This window comes from Myxocyprinus asiaticus, chromosome 3, assembly GCF_019703515.2.
Source record: "Myxocyprinus asiaticus isolate MX2 ecotype Aquarium Trade chromosome 3, UBuf_Myxa_2, whole genome shotgun sequence".
NCBI classification, from domain to species: domain Eukaryota; kingdom Metazoa; phylum Chordata; class Actinopteri; order Cypriniformes; family Catostomidae; genus Myxocyprinus; species Myxocyprinus asiaticus.
The window spans coordinates 29,942,970-29,960,783 of record NC_059346.1 but is presented as its reverse complement, the minus strand read 5'-3'; the positions used below and the strand labels follow the sequence as shown (position 1 = coordinate 29,960,783).

The following is a 17,814-nucleotide window of genomic DNA, read 5'->3' as shown; positions in this document are numbered from 1 at the left end:
TCTACAGAGAGCCCCCTTTGAGCCTTTGCAGTCAGCTGAGCTTAAGACACTCTCCTTGAAGACTGCCCTCTTGATTGCGCTCACTTCCATGAAGAGGGTAGGAGACCTGCAAGCGTTCTCTGTCAGTAAAACGTGCCTGGAGTTCGGTCCGGGCTACTCTCACGTGATCTTGAAACCCCGACCGGGCTATGTGCCCAAGGTTCCCACACCCCTTTTAGGGACCAGGTGGTGAACCTGTGAGCACTGCCCCAGGAGGAGGCAGACCCAGCCCTGTCGTTGCTGTGTCCGGTGCACGCTTTACGCATCTATTTGGATTGCACGCAGAGCTTCAGGATCTCTGAGCAGCACTTTGTCTGCTTTGGTGCACAGCAGAAAGGAAGCGCTGTCTCCAAGCAGAGGATCGCCCACTGGCTCATTGATGCCATAGCTATGGCATATCATGCCCAGGATGTGCCGCCCCCGGTAGGGCTACGAGTCCATTCTACCAGGGGTGTAGCGGCCTCCTGGACCCTGGCCAGGGGTGCCTCTCTAACAGACATTTGCAGAGCAGCGGGCTGGGCAACACCCAACATGTTTGCAAGGTTCTACAACCTCCGGGTGGAACCGGTTTCGTCCTAGGTAGTGGCACGCAATACAAGCGGATAAGCCCGGGATAGCCGGCTGGGTGTATCACTTGCACATAGCGCCTTTCACCTCCTCTGAGCTGAAGATGTGCGCCATTAATTCCCAGTAGTGTTCACAAACTATGTTCCCTGGTTGACTTCCTCCGAGCCCTGTGGCAGTCGAGTTTTCGGAGAGACTCGCTGCCGGCTCAATACACGTGCTAACTATGAGCCCTGTTCTGGGGTAGGCGCTCCGCATGTCGCGGCTCCCTGTAAGGTTTAAATGCCAATTAAAGGTTAATTTCCCACACCTGTGGCTTTTTAAATTGCAATTAGTGTCTGTGTATAAATAGTCAGTGAGTTTGTTAGATCTCATGTGGATGCACTGAGCAGGCTAGATACTGAGCCATAGGGAGCTGAAAAGAACTGTCAAAAGACCTGCGTAACAAGGCAATGGAACTTTATAAAGATGGAAAAGGATATAAAAAGATATCCAAAGCCTTGAAAATGCCAGTCAGTACTGTTCAATCACTTATTAAGAAGTGGAAAATTCGGGGATCTCTTGATACCAAGACAAGGTCAGGTAGACCAAGAAAGATTTCAGCCACAACTGCCAGAAGAATTGTTCGGGATACAAAGAAAAACCCACAGGTAACCTCAGGAGAAATACAGGCTGCTCTGGAAAAAGACGGTGTGGTTGTTTCAAGGAGCACAATACGACGATACTTGAACAAAAATGAGCTGCATGTTCGAGTTGCCAGAAAGAAGCCTTTACTGCGCCAATGCCACAAAAAAAGCCCGGTTACAATATGCCCGACAACACCTTGACATGCCTCACAGCTTCTGGCACACAGTCATTTGGAGTGACGAGACCAAAACAGAGCTTTATTGTCATGACCACAAGCGCTATGTTTGGAGAAGGGTCAACAAGGCCTATAGTGAAAAGAATACCATCCCCACTGTGAAGCATGGTGGTGGCTCACTGATGTTTTGGGGGTGTGTGAGCTCTATAGGCACGGGGAATCTTGTGAAAATTGATGGCAAGATGAATGCAGCATGTTATCAGAAAATACTGGCAGACAATTTGCATTCTTATGCAAGAAAGCTGCGCATGGGACACTCTTGGACTCTCCAGCACGACAATGACCTTAAGCACAAGGCCGAGTTGACCCTCCAGTGGTTACAGCAGAAACAGGTGAAGGTTCTGGAGTGGCCATCACAGTCTCCTGATCTTAATATCATCGAGCCAGTCTGGGGAGATCTCAAACGTGCGGTTCATGCAGGACGACCAAAGATTTTGCATGACCTGGAGGCATTTTGCCAAGACGAATGGGCAGCTATACCACCAGCAAGAATTTGGGGCCTCATAGACGGCTATTACAAAAGACTGCACGCTGTCATTGATGCTAAAGGGGGCAATACACAGTATTAAGAACTAAGGGTATGCAGACTTTTGAACAGGGGTCATTTAATTTTTTTCTTTGTTGCCATGTTTTGCTTTATGATTGTGCCATTCTGTTATAACCTACAGTTGAATATGAATCCCATAAGAAATAACAGAAATGTGTTTTGCCTGCTCACTCATGTTTTCTTTAAAAATGGTACATATATTACCAATTCTCCAAGGGTATGCAAACTTTTGAGCACAACTGTATAATGAAAGTAGATAGTGACTAAGGCTGTCATTCAGCCTAACATCTACTTCTGTGTTTCACTGAACCAGTAAGTCATATGGGTTTGGAACAACATGAGGGTTTGAAAGCGACAATGTTCATTTTATGGGTGAACTATTCCTTTACTTTATTGGTGCTCTAAAACACACAACACATATACCTTATAGCAATATTATAGCACCATTGTGATTACGGTTTCCCATTTACCTATCCTTTACTCCAATATTATCCACAATGGATGAATAATAATGTGATATCACAAATACATGCATTTTCTTATCACTCTGGTAAGAAAGCATCTGTCATAACATTAATGTGTATGTAAACAGCTCCTCTGAACAGACAAGCTCAGGTTAACAGTATACTCTGCCAGTAAAAATACCATATGCTACCACTTACACACAAAATCTCGCATACACAGATGTCGTGATTAAAACTGCAATTTTTTCCTAATGTTTATTCATATTGTTCACAGTATTATAAATATCAAGAAACACTTGATAAGAAACCATCCTCGTTTGGTTATTTGGTCCCAATGGGAAAATGTTTCAGTCTGCCATAGAAACTGAAATACTTTCCTCAGAAAACACACACAAAAAAAACTATTTGAAGTTATTCCAAAATTTTAGCCTTTAACTATTACTAATTGCAGCTTGTTAGTATTGTTGCAAGAACAAATTGTAAGAACAACTCTTCCATGCACTTTATTAGGGCTGTCGATTTAATGTGTTAATTCAGTGTGAATAATTATATTAAAAAATAATGCATTAAAAAAATTAACTATTAATCATGTCCCCGGACCGTAATAAGGAAGATTCTTGAGCAATTCAAGCTTGAAGTACCACCTGTTTTCTCTAGGGGGCAGTAAGCGAAACTTCAGCTATATTGGCAATGCACAGCTTATCCAGAGAATAAACAACCCTTCAGCAGACAGCACAACACAAGGATGCGTTCTTGCGTTCAAAACATAGTTTGATGGAATGCAAATCCAAACTTAGGGATCTCAAGATGTGTTTTTCTAAGTATTAAACTATGGTTAACTTGACACAGCGACCTAAAAATGTTATGTTTTTGACATGACACAAGCAAAGTGAGATGCTCCAAAAGCATCCGTCTGACGCAGGTATACATTGACGGGTCCTTAGACAAGCCCTCATAATAAATATCGGACTGACTGACAAATTCAAAATCGGATGAAACTAGAGACTCTTATCTTTTGACTTAAACAGGTTTCAATGTAAAAACTTAATAAGGTTTCTCACCAGATGTAGTTTTGTTGACGTTTCTCCCAAAGATAAACTCCGCTGTGATTGGTGCCATGTTCTTTTGTCACATGATTCCATCCGTCAAAAGTTTAACCCTTTACTGACAAGCCCTGAATCTCCTGAACTGAGGTCAGTTGGTTTAAATTAAATTAAGTGTTGCATATAGCAAAGCCAAAATACATCGTCCACGCATGTGTACGCAGGGTCGCACGAGGTTAAATAAACACAATAGACACTCTGCAGTGATGCCCCTATACTGTATGTTAGTATTTCAATAGGGGTGCAAATAGTATTTGCCACTATTTGCCAGTAAAAAAAAAAAAAGGGTGGAAATAGCATCTACCATTATTTGTACCAGGGTTGAGGTGCAAATAATATTTGCCACTATTTGCACTGGTGTGTAAAAAGCATGTTGCAAATAGCATCTGCCAAAAATATTTGAGACCCTATTATCCTGTTCACTCTTAAAACTGGGATAAGGGCTCCCAGGGGGCCAATATAAAATATAATTGTATTAATTGAGGCATTTCAAACAAGCACCTTTTCTTCAAGATCGTTCAAACAAAGGTCATGATGCATCAGAAAATCGATATTTTTACCCAGTCCTAGTTTAAATGAGGCTGTTTTTAGAATGAGAAGTTGCCTCTAATTTGAGTTCTTTTAACATAAGCACTGTAAAGTCTACAGATTTATGAATACTGCTTTGGAATTATTTTGTCAAACCATCAAACAGTTATAGTTTAAAATCCTCAAGCCAAAAAGAATCACGTGCTATATCTTAGCAATGTATTAATGTTGTATTTATTGTTTGCAAATTACCAACAAAAAAGTCATTTCAGTCTTGCTTGAATTCTCATAATCCTCTCACATCTGAGTGAATATATGGTAAGGAAACTCGCACTCACACACACCTGAGAGTGAAGGTGTTGATAGGTGTCTTGTCCAATGAGGGGTATGGCTCTTGAGAGTACAAATCAGCAGTAACATATAGTCCGGATCCTTCCAGCACCACGGTTGCACTTCTGGGCAAGAGCTCTTTCAGCTCAGCTGTAAATGACACACTAAGGATTCGTCCGTAACTTAGCAACATGTTCCCCAGAAATTTATCTGCAAGACAAGATAAAACAGAACACAAACTTCAAATCGCTATCACTTAGCATGAATATTACAAATTGTATACTGTCTGGGTGTGAAGGCAAACATAACTGTTACATTCGTCTGGCAGCAACAGCTGGGCTGTGAATTTAGTTAAGTGGTTTGCTCAAGGGCAATGCAGAATTTTCTGGAACACAAATTCACAACCTGCAGATTACCAGCACATTACACCAGCCACTGAGTCGAGATGACCTGATTACCAAAGATAAACACCAGCAGAATGAAGTGTGACTGTGTAACAAATGTCATAAGAAATAATACAAATAAATAAATACAAAATCGAAATAAATAACAAAAAGATAACAAATGAAAAAAAAAAAAAATAACAGTACAATTTTGAAATCCACATAAGGAAGAGATTTGCACCGTTGAGGTCTGATTCTTGTTACTATCACCAGTGATGCAGGGTGGTGTAGTATCATAGACTACATAGCATGCATTAAGTTTCCCTGTGGGATGCTTCCATATGTCATGTGGTACATGTTTAAACATGACTGTAAGGAAAATTTAGAATGTGACATGTTAAATAAAATGTGTATTTAAATTTAACTAAATTTATTCAAGCGCTATGTATATCATATTTCTAAGTAAAAGTTACTAAATTTACTAAAATGTATAAGTTAAATTTACTCACCCGCTTTAATCAATATTATGTCTTAAAGTTAAGTAGATTTTACTTGGTTTTATACCATTATGATTTACTTAGAAAAACTGTGCAAAAACTTGCAAAATAAATCTTACTAGTCATTTTTTGCAGTGCACACACAGTGTCGAATCTGGATTTATTAACATATTGTTAGGTCTGAGTCACTAAAGTTTTGAACTTCAGTAAGTTTTAATGTTGCTGTTACATTATCTTGAATGAGTAGCACATTTTAAACAGTCAAGCTAGTTTTAAGATCTACTGCATTGATTTTGCAGTAGTAGTATTTACAATACCGGTTGAGAATTCAGTACAGTCTGTGTTACTGAATCCCATTTCTGGTTCATATAATTGAACACAGAGGTGCTATTCTTGTACTGTGGGGGTGTATATATTGTATAACGTACTGTGTACTAGTGGATTAGTTATCTGTAGTGGATTAGGGTTACTTTTAATGTTTGTGTGAATATAGTGCCTTTTGTAGAACAATGCACATGCATTTTATGGGTTCACTCATGAAACTCACTCATTCTAAATTTGTTTAATATTGCAAGAGTGAAGCCTTTCTATTCAATTAATAATGAAAAACAGCCTTGCCACCAAGAAAAGAATGAGTTTGGGTAAAATATTAAATTAATATATGTTTTGTTAGTTTGGGCCAAACAGAAGGTAAAGCTTGCTGAAGTTGAAGTAAATTTCCCAGAGTATAATTACATGTCTAGGGACATAAATAGAAAGTAATATTTCTGAAAATGTGATAGCATAGGATTGGGGGTGGGGGGGAGACAATAAAAACTTTGCACAGACAGGGTTGGGAGGGTTATTTTTTAAATGAATTCCACTACAGATTACAGAATACATGCTGTAAAATGTAATTTGTAATGTATTCCGTTAGATTACTCAAAGTCAGTAAAGTATTCTAAATATTTTAAATTACTTCTTCAGCACTGGTAGATTTTTTCACTTGTTTTGACTATAAAAACTCTGCCTGTACAGTAAGACAAAATACACCTGTTAAAAATACATTCTCTGACAAACCTAAATATCTTATGCAGTGTTGTTTCTAAAACAAGAAACATCAAATTGATCTTGTTTTAAGGATTTTTATATATTTTTACATTATATATTTATATATTATAAATTATTATCAAGAATACGATTTTGCCCTAATATCAAAGGTTTTACTAGAAAAAAAAGAAATTATGATCCAACGTGAATTTTCTTGATAAAAAAAATATGATCGTGCCTGGTAACATGTGCATGTAAAATGGCTAGAAATAGCATTTTAGCTTAGCGTAAAGCTGACAATTTACACAAGGTTTATTTCTATTTCTTGTGCTCCAAACATACTTCAAACTTACTTCTCTGTCTGCTCGTATGAATGTAACACATCATAAGAAAGTGTTTCACCGCTGTTCAAATGCACTTTGGATCGCACCATTTATATGTATAAATGTTTTCCATCTGAAATGACTAAATATTAAATGAAACAAATGACAATAAAATGCAAAGTAATCTCTTCAGTAATCAAAATACTTTTTGAATGTAACTGTATTCTAAATACAAAATGATTTAAATTGTAACTGTAGTGGAATACAGTTACTTATATTTTGTATTCTAAATACGTATTCCCGTTTCATGTATTTCGTTACTCCCCAACCCTGTGCACAGACACCAAAATGCCAGATTTCTGATGCAACTTCAAAAATAATTGTGTATCTTTGATAAATACACTATATTGCCAAAAGTATTCGCTCATCTGCCTTCAGACGCATATGAACTTAAGTGACATCCCATTCTTAATCCATAGGGTTTAATATGACGTTGGCCCACCCTTTGCAGCTATAACAGCTTCAACTCTTCTGGGAAGGCTTTCCACAAGGTTTAGGAGTGTGTTTATGGGAATTTTTGACCATTCTTCCAGAAGCGCATTTGTGAGGTCAGACACTGATGTTGGACGAGAAGGCCTGGCTCGCAGTCTTCGCTCTAATTCATCCCAAAGGTGCTCTATCGGGTTGAGGTCAGGACTCTGTGCAGGCCAGTCAAGTTCTTCCACACCAAACTCGCTCATCCATGTCTTTATGGACCTTGCATCTGACGCTTTGCATTGCACTTGGTGATATATGGCTTGGATGCAGCTGCTCGGCCATGGAAACCCATTCCATGAAGCTCTCTACGCACTGTTCTTGAGCTAATCTGAAGGCCACATGAACTTTGGAGGTCTGTAGCGATTGACTCTGCAGAAAGTTGGCGACCTCTGCGCACTATGCGCCTCAGCATCCGCTGACCCCGCTCTGTCATTTTACGTGGCCTACCACTTCGTGGCTGAGTTGCTGTCATTCCCAATCGCTTCCACTTTGTTATAACACCACTGACAGTTGACTGTGGAATATTTAGTAGCGAGGAACTTTCATGACTGGACTTGTTGCACAGGTGGCATCCTATCACAGTACCACGCTGCAATTCATTGAGCTCCTGAGAGTGGCCCATTCTTTCACAAATGTTTGTAGAAGCAGTCTGCATGCCTAGGTGCTTCATTTTATACGCCTGTGGCCATGGAAGTGATTGGAACACCTGAATTCAATTATTTGGATGGGTGAGCGAATACTTTTGGCAATATAGTGTAAGTTGCACAATTATTACAGGTAAATGCCTAAACCTTTGCAATGTTACTTTCTGTTTTGAAAATATCAGTAATGATTAGAAATTCAGCGTAGGGCAAAATCATCTGGCTGCTTCATATATGGTTCATAGACGTAAACCATTCCCTTTCTCTCATTCTTAATACTTCCTTTTTTTCTTCCTCATTAGTTCCCTAAAGGGACAGTTCACCCAAAAATGAAAATTCTCTCATCATTTACTCACCCTCATGCAATCCCAGATGTGCATGACTTTCTTTCTTCTGCTGAACACAAATAAAGATTTTTAGAAGAATATCTCAGCTCTGTAGGTCCATATAATGCAAGTGAATGGTGACCAAAATTTTTAAGCTCCACAAAAAAAAAAAAAAAAAAAAAAAAAACACATAAAGGCAGCATAAAAGTATTCCACACGACTCCAGTGGTTCAATCTACATCTTCAAAAATGATATGATAGGTGTGGGTGAGAAGCAGATCAATATTTAAGTCCTTTATACTATAAATACTCCTCTCTGTCCAGTAGGTGGCGATATGCATGAAGAATGTGAATCGCTAAAAAAACAAAAGAAGAAGAATGTGAAAGTAAAAGTGGAGACTGGTAGTAAAATATTTTCTCACCCACACCTATCATATCGCTTCTGAAGATGTGGATTTAAAGGTGCTTTCAGTAACTTTGGTCTTTGTGTCATCTTAGACTTATACTGACACCTAGTGGCTTGGATGCAGCATCATTTAAAATCAATAGTTTTAAGTTTCAGAGGTCATTGCAGAAATGTAGTATTCACAGTCAGCCATGATTACTTCAATCAATGAGTGAAAGTGTCAAATACCAGGATGGTTCCTGAGATTAAATGAATAGTATTCGGCTGGTTATGTGATTCTAAAATGGCTGCCCCATGTGTGGACCCTCTCCATGTAGAATAAAACAGCTTTTACAAGGTTACTGATATAACTGAGTCTTCATTTTAATGTGAGTGCTCATGATTTCCTACATATATTACAAATTACAATTTATGAGTTAAACTTTTTTTAATAAGGAGAAAATTACTGAGTGCACCTTTAACCACAGAAGTCATATGGATTACTTTTATGCTGCCTTTATGTGCTTTTGGACCATCAAAATTTTGGTACCAATTCACTTGCATTTTAAGGATCTACAGAGCTGAAATATTCTTCTAAAAATCTTCCTTTTTGTTCTGCAGAAGAAAGAATGGCATGAGTTAATGAAGAGAGAATTTTCACTTTTGGGTGAACTATTCCTTAAAGCACTTATATAAGAGCTACTTGGAGGACAAATACATATCCAAAATAACTGATTTAATCTATGTGAAGTAACAGCAAATAGCAAAAGGTTACAGATTATTTAAATCATTACAGACATTCAAAAAAGTAATTTTTCTAATGCTGACCTTTTGTTCTAATGGATTTTGGTGTGGCTCATTATTTTGTTTGCTGCATTCTGCTAAGCCCACCCACAAATTAGAGTCTCTCCTGTTATTTTAAGTATTGGACACTCTGTGGGCTCAAATCTCTCATTGGACCATTATCAGACGCCCCCTGAGAGTTTTGTGTTCCCATCATACCTTCACCATCGAACCAAGCTCTTAAATACATAAGATGCGCCACATGCCTCACCTGAAACAAAAAGCCGTAAAACATTCTGAGCCCAGACAACCCGAAAGCTTGTTAGATTCTTAGCGGGAGTGTGTTTTTTTCTCCGCCCCCCCGCAGCTCCTCATGCAGAGACAAGTATGAGTCGACTTCAACAAAGGGAGGCTAAAATGTTCTATACCTGTTGGGGTCCTGTTGTTTTCAGGTCTGACAGCAAGTTGAAACCTCCCCTATGAGAGTTTATTCAAAAATTCCAGCACCCGAAGAGATGCTGAGGCAAACTTTAAATTGAAAAACAACAAAAAAAAAAAACAAAAAAAAAAACAAATCAAATATTTACAGTGTGCTTTGCTTCCAAAACCCGAAACAGATTCTCCAGAACATATTTAGCATACAGTATCATGTCAAAATTGGAACTATGTGAGAAAACAAAAAATTATTGAAGGAAAATGAATAGCGTTAGCGGTGCAAAAGAATAAAATATCCCTTGTAGCTTCCAGCGTTTCCCATTTAATTCCCATATCTTCAAGATCAAATTTGATTAAATGGAGGAGTTAACCCTCTCTCAGTTGTATAAATTAATCATCACCATGACAACAAAGCCTAGTGACATTTAGCGAGACATCATCAAGCTTAACAATCAGTCCAACTTTTCTCTGACTCAATTAAACCCACTGAGCCTCAAATAAATTTCCTTAGCGTCACACAAACAATCCCTCCGAGAGGACAGGACCAGTATCTGGGTTTTTTTATATGGGAAAGAGGCTTGCTAAATCTTTTTGAGGTTTTGCTTTAAAGGACAGAATGTGAAGAAATTATGAACAGCAGTAGCTCTAAATTTATATAAACTAGACATCTAACAAACTGTACAACACCTCTTGTGTAATAAGGCTACACTAAACCAGGGTACACTAGATGCCAAATTTACAAGTGAGCCAATTCAGTGTGTTGTGGCATCTTAAAGGGATAGTTCACAAAAAGTAAATTTCATCAACATTTCCTCACCCTCATGTCATTCCAAACCTATATGACTTTCTTTCCTCCATGTAACACAAAAAGAGATGTTAGGTAGAATGTTAGCCTCAGTCACACTTCACTTTCATTGCACCTTTTTTCCGTACAATGACAGTGAATGATGACAGAAGCTAACATTCTACATAACAACTCTTTTCATAGTTCATAGTTCACGTCATACGGGTTTAGAACAACATGAGGGTGAGTAAATGATTACAAAATTATATGTAAATTGTTCATAAATCCAAGAATGGTTTTACTATTTACACAGAAATTCATTCTACTCAAGTTTCATGAAGGAGGCCTATTGAACGAACTGTCCTTCTATCCATCAGAGCCTCATTTATGTTTTGCGTAGCTTGGATGGGCCAGCCGGCGAGCCCGCCAAGAAAAAATAATTATCCAGATATTAATAACTACAATCTTGACCAACACAAAATAGGTATTGTTTAAAGCTTAGAAGCTGTTCTTTACAATGCATGTAGGCATTATGACCAAACCCGGACAAGTGCTTTGAAATTTGCAGACAAACCAGAAGTGTTCTATTTTGATAATTTATTAATACATTTATACTGCACATTTTATTGTACTCTGTAAAAACAAATCAAATAGCCATGTGTCGTTAGAAAACTCTCAAAGAGTAGAAAACAACCAGCCTATATGTTTTAATCACAGACAAAAATATAGCGAGTAATAGCTAAATAGGTATCTTTGATATACATTTTACATGTAAACAGGTGTTGCTTATGTGTAGCGTTTTCGATAACTTCATATAATTCACGAAAAATAAATGGAACATAAAATATCACATATGTTAACTTAGAGGCATACAGTACATAATGTACTATCTGGCTAAAAACATGTTAGCTTTCCTGGATCAGATAACTTCATCGGAAATGATTTAGTAGTACGAATATCATCATGAGTCATCCAAATATGGGAAGAGAAGATCGTTCACTCTAATTACATATGGCCACCAAGAGATGACACAGACTCACTAATGGCTCAAATGACACAGAATGGAACTAGATGGGATCTCGTTACTCATGCCTGTATGCTTTGGAGAAAAGCATACATTTAGTCATTGTTGTGTAATTAATTCTTATGTACAGTTATTATGTTTTATTTGTTTGGAGAGGCTTTTGGACACTTGGAGACGCTTTTAGACACTGGGATAAATTAATTTTGTACTGCCATAACTTTTGATTGCTTTGTCGTATCAACACAACATTTTACTCATTTACAGTTGACATGATTAGGAACAAAAAAAAGCAGTTTTTCAGAGCTACCTTATTTATATCATGAGATATATAATGTCAAATCAGAAAAATAAGAAAGAAAGTTAATTTTTAGTTCAAGTTTTTTGTTATTTTTCAGTACTTTCTTAGGCTGAGAGTCTCAGAATTTATCATAATCTATATAGTAAAAAAAAAAAAAAAAATGAAAAGTTTTCTTTAATATGATACTGAATGCTTGTCTCCTCCTCCCTCCCTCCTTGTTTTTTTTTTTTTTTTTTTTTTAATGTTATAAGCCTTCAATTTTGGGTATGCCACTGAAACAGGAAATCTTTAAAAACACCCTAAGAGCTTTAAGGGTTAAAAATAACATCTACTCTGATTAAGGTCTATAATTTCATAGCTCTAATTTTTTTAATGGGGTCTAACACTGGGAGAAATGGGAGCATGTGGAAGTGGAAAAATAAACTGATGAATGGGTTTCTGCATTGACACATTTGTAATTCTTTTCTTTATCTGCCTTCCTCGAACTCCATGAACCACAGTAAAGAGCTTTATATTGCTATACAGAACTGAGGCAGATCAGTGAGAGAGTGTTGACTTGCTTATATAAAATATTCAGAATTAACCTCTGAGCTTCTCATTGCAACCACAGTGGGGTGTGCTTGCACTTTTTGCTGGTGTCATCCAACAACAGTCAATTTACTAAAAACACCTTGTAGAAGTATTACTGCGGCACTCTGCTATAGCAGACCTTTTAATAGAGGTGCCTGTTCACAAATGTAATTTGGCTTATTGCTGCAGTTCTATTGATATTTCACAATTTTAGAATCAGCACAATGTTACATACTAGAGTCTATGTGTTTTCCCCCTTTTGGTTGGGAGGGGTATTATAATTAAACCTCAGCTTTAACCATCAATCTGAGTGATTAAAGGATTGTGCATAATTTGTGGCACTTGTCTCAGTTGATCACATTTGATACATCGCTCAGGTGAGTCCTGATTGCTTGTGAGGTTTATTCCAGGCATATGGTTCCATTGCATTGGCAAAGTTGTCCGTGGATGCAATGCGATGAGGGAACTGGTACCTGACCGCAGGGCCAATCTTTTAGAGGATGGGGGACATTTAGATCCTCCAACCCTCCAACCCCATCCTTCTTTTACTAATCTCATTCTGACCTCTGTTTCTCTCCATCTGTGTTTCTGACTCTAAGACAGCTTGTGACCAGCTTTTGTGGGTGTTGAGAGTTTGTGTGTGCTTGTGCGTTTATGTGTGTGTGACATTTTTGTGACATATGTGTGTTGTTTTCTCCTCAAAGCTTTGCTAAATGTTCCACTCTGTCCTCTCACTACGAAGCAGATGTACCTCTGGGGAGATCACACACACACACACACACACGCGCACGCACAAACACACACACACACACGCGCGCGCGCGCGCGCACATAGGCTCAGCCAACCAGCTAAACTCTTGGCTTGCTTGCTTGGCTATGGTATCTTGTCACCCCTCTGTTGACATGGCAGCCTCACTGGTATCAAAACCCCAAAGCTGTGCCCAATTAGATGAGCTATTCAAATGAGGAACATTCAAGTAGTCCTCACTGCAGACTGTAGGGCGATGACATAGTGGATTTAATCCGCTATGTAGTCAATTTCCGTGACGTACTGAATGCTTTTAATGCGTACGCGCACAACTGTATATTACATTACCTTCTCTTTAAAACTTGTTACACAAATACAATTTGTGTTATCAGTATGACATATCGCTTATTCGCAACTTTGTTTGACAAAGTATGTTTGCTAGCTAAAAGTTAGTAGTTTCACTACTGCCATTAGACATCTGTATCTGTATAAGATTTAATGTTTATTTTCATTCTGGCAGCTTCAGAGTTTGGTGCTTAATGGAAACACTGGATATATGCATTGTTTTGCCACCTGTCCAGTGTGTTTCCCTGCCTTCGGCCCGAACCAGCAGAGATAGGCTCCAGCTCTCCCCGTAACCCTAAAGGATAAGCAACTATAGAAAATGGATTGATGAATGCATTGTTTTGTATTTTATCTCAACGAGACTGCTCAAATTACTTGTGCCGTATTGTATTCCATCATTGCAGAAAACATACGAATGTTTTCTTCTTTTTATTCTTGTCATCCCAAGTAAATAAATCTCTTACTTATATGTTGTAATAAGAATATATGTATTGTCTAAATTTTACTATAATCCACATATTTTAATATTACAAGGTTTATACTGTCATGTATAGCACAGAGAGGCAGAGAAATATAATAGCCTACATTTGATTCATACATGAATTATTATTACACGCCACCTATGACTGCTTTTACAGATACATGGAACAACGTCTCTTGACAAGAGAATTATTATAGATATTTTCAGTCTCTAAGCCCAACATTTTTGACAGCAAATAGAAATGCGTGTGGTAGATTTTAATTTCTAAAACAAAACAAAAAAAGATTTTAATCCTAAATCAAATTAACGAAGGAACAGGGTTGTATATGTTCTCGAAACAGGATCAAACTAATAAAAAGTAATATATACATAAAATAGTCATCTTCCATACCAAACTAATTCATTCAAAATACATAATACAAAAAGCAGTAACTCATATTCTTTAGTTTACAAGAAAACAATCCATGATGCTCAAAAGTTTTGAGTATGCTATACTTTAATAATATATCAAAATAATTTTATGTGTAAGAAAATGCAATCATTATTGCACTCTCTCACTCTTGTTTACACATAATGCTAAATACAGTACACGATGAATAAAATGTTCTGCATTAAAAAGATCCAGTATATCACATCTCCAAATATTTCGCACATGCACAACAAAACATCCATGTCCCAAAGATCCATTACAGTCCACAGTGATGACAGCTTCGAAACAGAGCACACACAAACACACATTTAGCATTTATCTAAATAGTGACATACCACCACATCTACTGAAGAAAAAAAGTGATAACCTGCATTTGTTACCTCAAGGATCTATTTCTATTTCTGTTGGTGTAACCTAACTTGCCAGGTAAATTTAGCCAGATTAAATAACATTTATGAATTTAATCAAACCAGCTGGTTTAGATGTGTTACCTTGAAGTCACTGATTCTTGAGATAAGGGTAAAAAATAGTTTTTATTTTTTTATACTAAATTAATTTTGAAATTGATATATTTGTAGACAAAGGTCTCAGCTAACTAACCATGTAAGGGAATAGGTTTTTATAAAAACAATGTTTTCGGAAAAGGACATTTATTCCCTTCATAACTTATATCTTACTGTAATTTGTGTCAACTCCGTCAGACACATTAAAAGCATGCTATTTTAATTTGATCCATCCAACAAGAGTGTAAAGTCTTTAATTGTCTAATAATGGTGTTCAGTCAAGGATTTTTTCTGTTTTCACACTATTCTGAAAATTCTAACAGAGTTGACATAATTGAATATTTTTCCATTTTAACCATGCGTTGTACACTGGAGACATTTTGTTTTGTTAAAGCTGCCTCTATAACCTAAACTAAAATGCCAAATTTATCCCACAATTCTAACAGAAATGAATGAGTTGACATGTTGAAGCTGTGACCACAGAGACTTAAACATTGTTTGTTTAAAATGTAAAAAATATAAAACTCATCAGACCATGTGTCCTACTGTTGCATCCACCATGAACAGAAAGTGGGAAAGGGGTACTCTGAGTTATAGCTGAACCATGACATTGTCTGATTTATCCAGGATTATAAAAAAATCTGACGGATTTGACACAAATTGAGGACACAACTTTGATAGACAGTTTTTTATGGAAAATATCATTTAAAATGTACTTTGTGTATTGTTTGATATCTTACATTACCCTACCTTTCATTTGATATTTACAGTATATTTATGAATTTGTTGCATTTTTAAACACTTTGTTTGGCAGTTTAACATTGTGACCTCTTGCTGAGGACAGGTTAAATTACATGTGCTTCCAAGTTTAGAGCATGCATTTTAAAAACTTACTTTAGATTTAACTTTTCCAGTATTTTTATTATTATGAATTTCTTGATTTTTAAAATAAAGATGACTTTTGTATGTATGACATGTTTTGTCCCTTATCTCAAGAATCAGTGAAGTACATATTTAGGAAATCTCACAAGACAGTGTAGTTATTTCATATAATTTTAAAACAAAGCTAATTATAATTAATATATACTAACTCTACCCCTAAAAGAAAACTTTTGTATTTTTACAATTTTATATATTTGCTTGCCTTATGAATGAATGTTCAGTGCACTGGCACTATTTTAAGAATCGACCAGCCCTAGAGTTGGCCTGCACACTCTCATGACCAAATGTCACTGGAGGGACTTTTTGGTTGCGCTACTGAAATGTCACTCTTATGCTGTATATTCAACTCATCACTCAAATACCATTAGCTCTTGCATGTCAGGTGACCAGTCTTGTCATGTGACCAATTGTGTATGATTTCAGAGGACTTAAATGGTGCACTCAGTAATTTTTTCCTCATTAAAACAGTTTAACTACTAAAGACATGAATTGTAATTTTGCAATTTATGTAGGAAAGCATGACCAAGAATCCAGTCATATCAGTAACCTTATAAAAGCTGTTTTATTCTACACGGAGAGGGTCCGCACATGGGGGCCGAATACTCACTTAATCTCAGTAACCGTCCTGTTATTTGACACTTTCACACATTGATTAAAGTAATCATTGCTGACTGCGAATACAAAATTTCTACAATGCCAACTGAAACTGAAAACAATTGATTTTAAATTATGCAGCATCCAAGCCGCAAGGTGTCAGTGTTAATTCAAGATGACACAAAGACAAAAGTTACTGAGTGCACCTTTAAATGCAGCATTAGTCATTTGGTAAGTTATTGTGACTGTACTTGTGATGTCTTTTATATTGTTGGTTGGTTATATTCTTTTTATATTGATGGTTAGGTTTAGAGATGGGGTTGGGTTAGGGGATCTAAAATATTAATATGATAGTATAATGTAACTAAACTTGTATTAAATATGCACGATAAATAAGAATATTGCCAAGCCTGTGACGGAATCATCTGAACTGAGGTGAAAATGTCATGACAATGACATTTTGATGATGCAGGCAGTAGGTACAGTGACGTTTTGGTCATGAGACTGCCTTTGTCCCCAAACAATATCTAAGTACGTATGTACACACACACACAAACACACACACACACACACACACACACACACACACACACACACACACACACACACACACACACACACACAGGATCTTTTAAACTCTTTCTAATACTCAAGGCAGTTTTAATTAGAGAAACATTCCTCCTTTAAATAGAAACATCTCTCTGCAGACACCAGTAACGTGTGGAAAGCATTACAGATCCATATAAAGCACAGAGCACAAACCAAGAGAACAGCATTTATAACAAGGATAATCTAAAAAGTCCTTGGGTGCCATTGCAGATGTCAGGGTGTCTACACTCTAAAGCAAATGCACATGAATGAGGAGACACGAGTGAGTGAGAAAACAGAGAGAAAAGGAGAGAAAATGGGATTGTTAAATGCATCAAGGGAGCAATAGATCTCTGCGTATTTTAACCAAGCAACCAGAACGGCACAAACAAGACCTGCGCCACAGCGATAAGCAAAATGGCATCAAGTGCTGCAAAGAGCTGCAAAAAAAGTAACTGTGCATCTCTCTGGCTGCTTGGCCACTTATCAACAGTAGGGAAACAAAGATGAATGAGACTAAACACACATTTTCACACACAGACTTGTTCATTAGGACCTTGTTGACACATAAGAAACCTTTTTTATACTGTAAGTTGTCTTCAATTTATGCATCATAACTGAAGCATTCATTACATTGATCATAACCAGTCAGTCATGCACAACTATTTGCATATTGCATGGATGAAGTCAGTACTTACAATATACTGTAACCAGATTTAGGTAGACAACAAA

At 37.1% G+C, this 17,814-nt stretch overlaps 1 protein-coding gene across 1 annotated transcript in view; it reads right to left on the bottom strand.

Moving 5' to 3' along the window:
* Positions 1–17,814, bottom strand: part of LOC127419089 (laminin subunit gamma-3-like) — a 149,324-nt gene that overhangs the window by 42,416 nt on the left and 89,094 nt on the right. Inside the window, exon 10 of the mRNA XM_051660190.1 lies at positions 4,452–4,647. Coding sequence (XP_051516150.1) covers positions 4,452–4,647 — 196 coding nt within the window. The remainder of the gene's footprint in view (positions 1–4,451; positions 4,648–17,814) is intronic.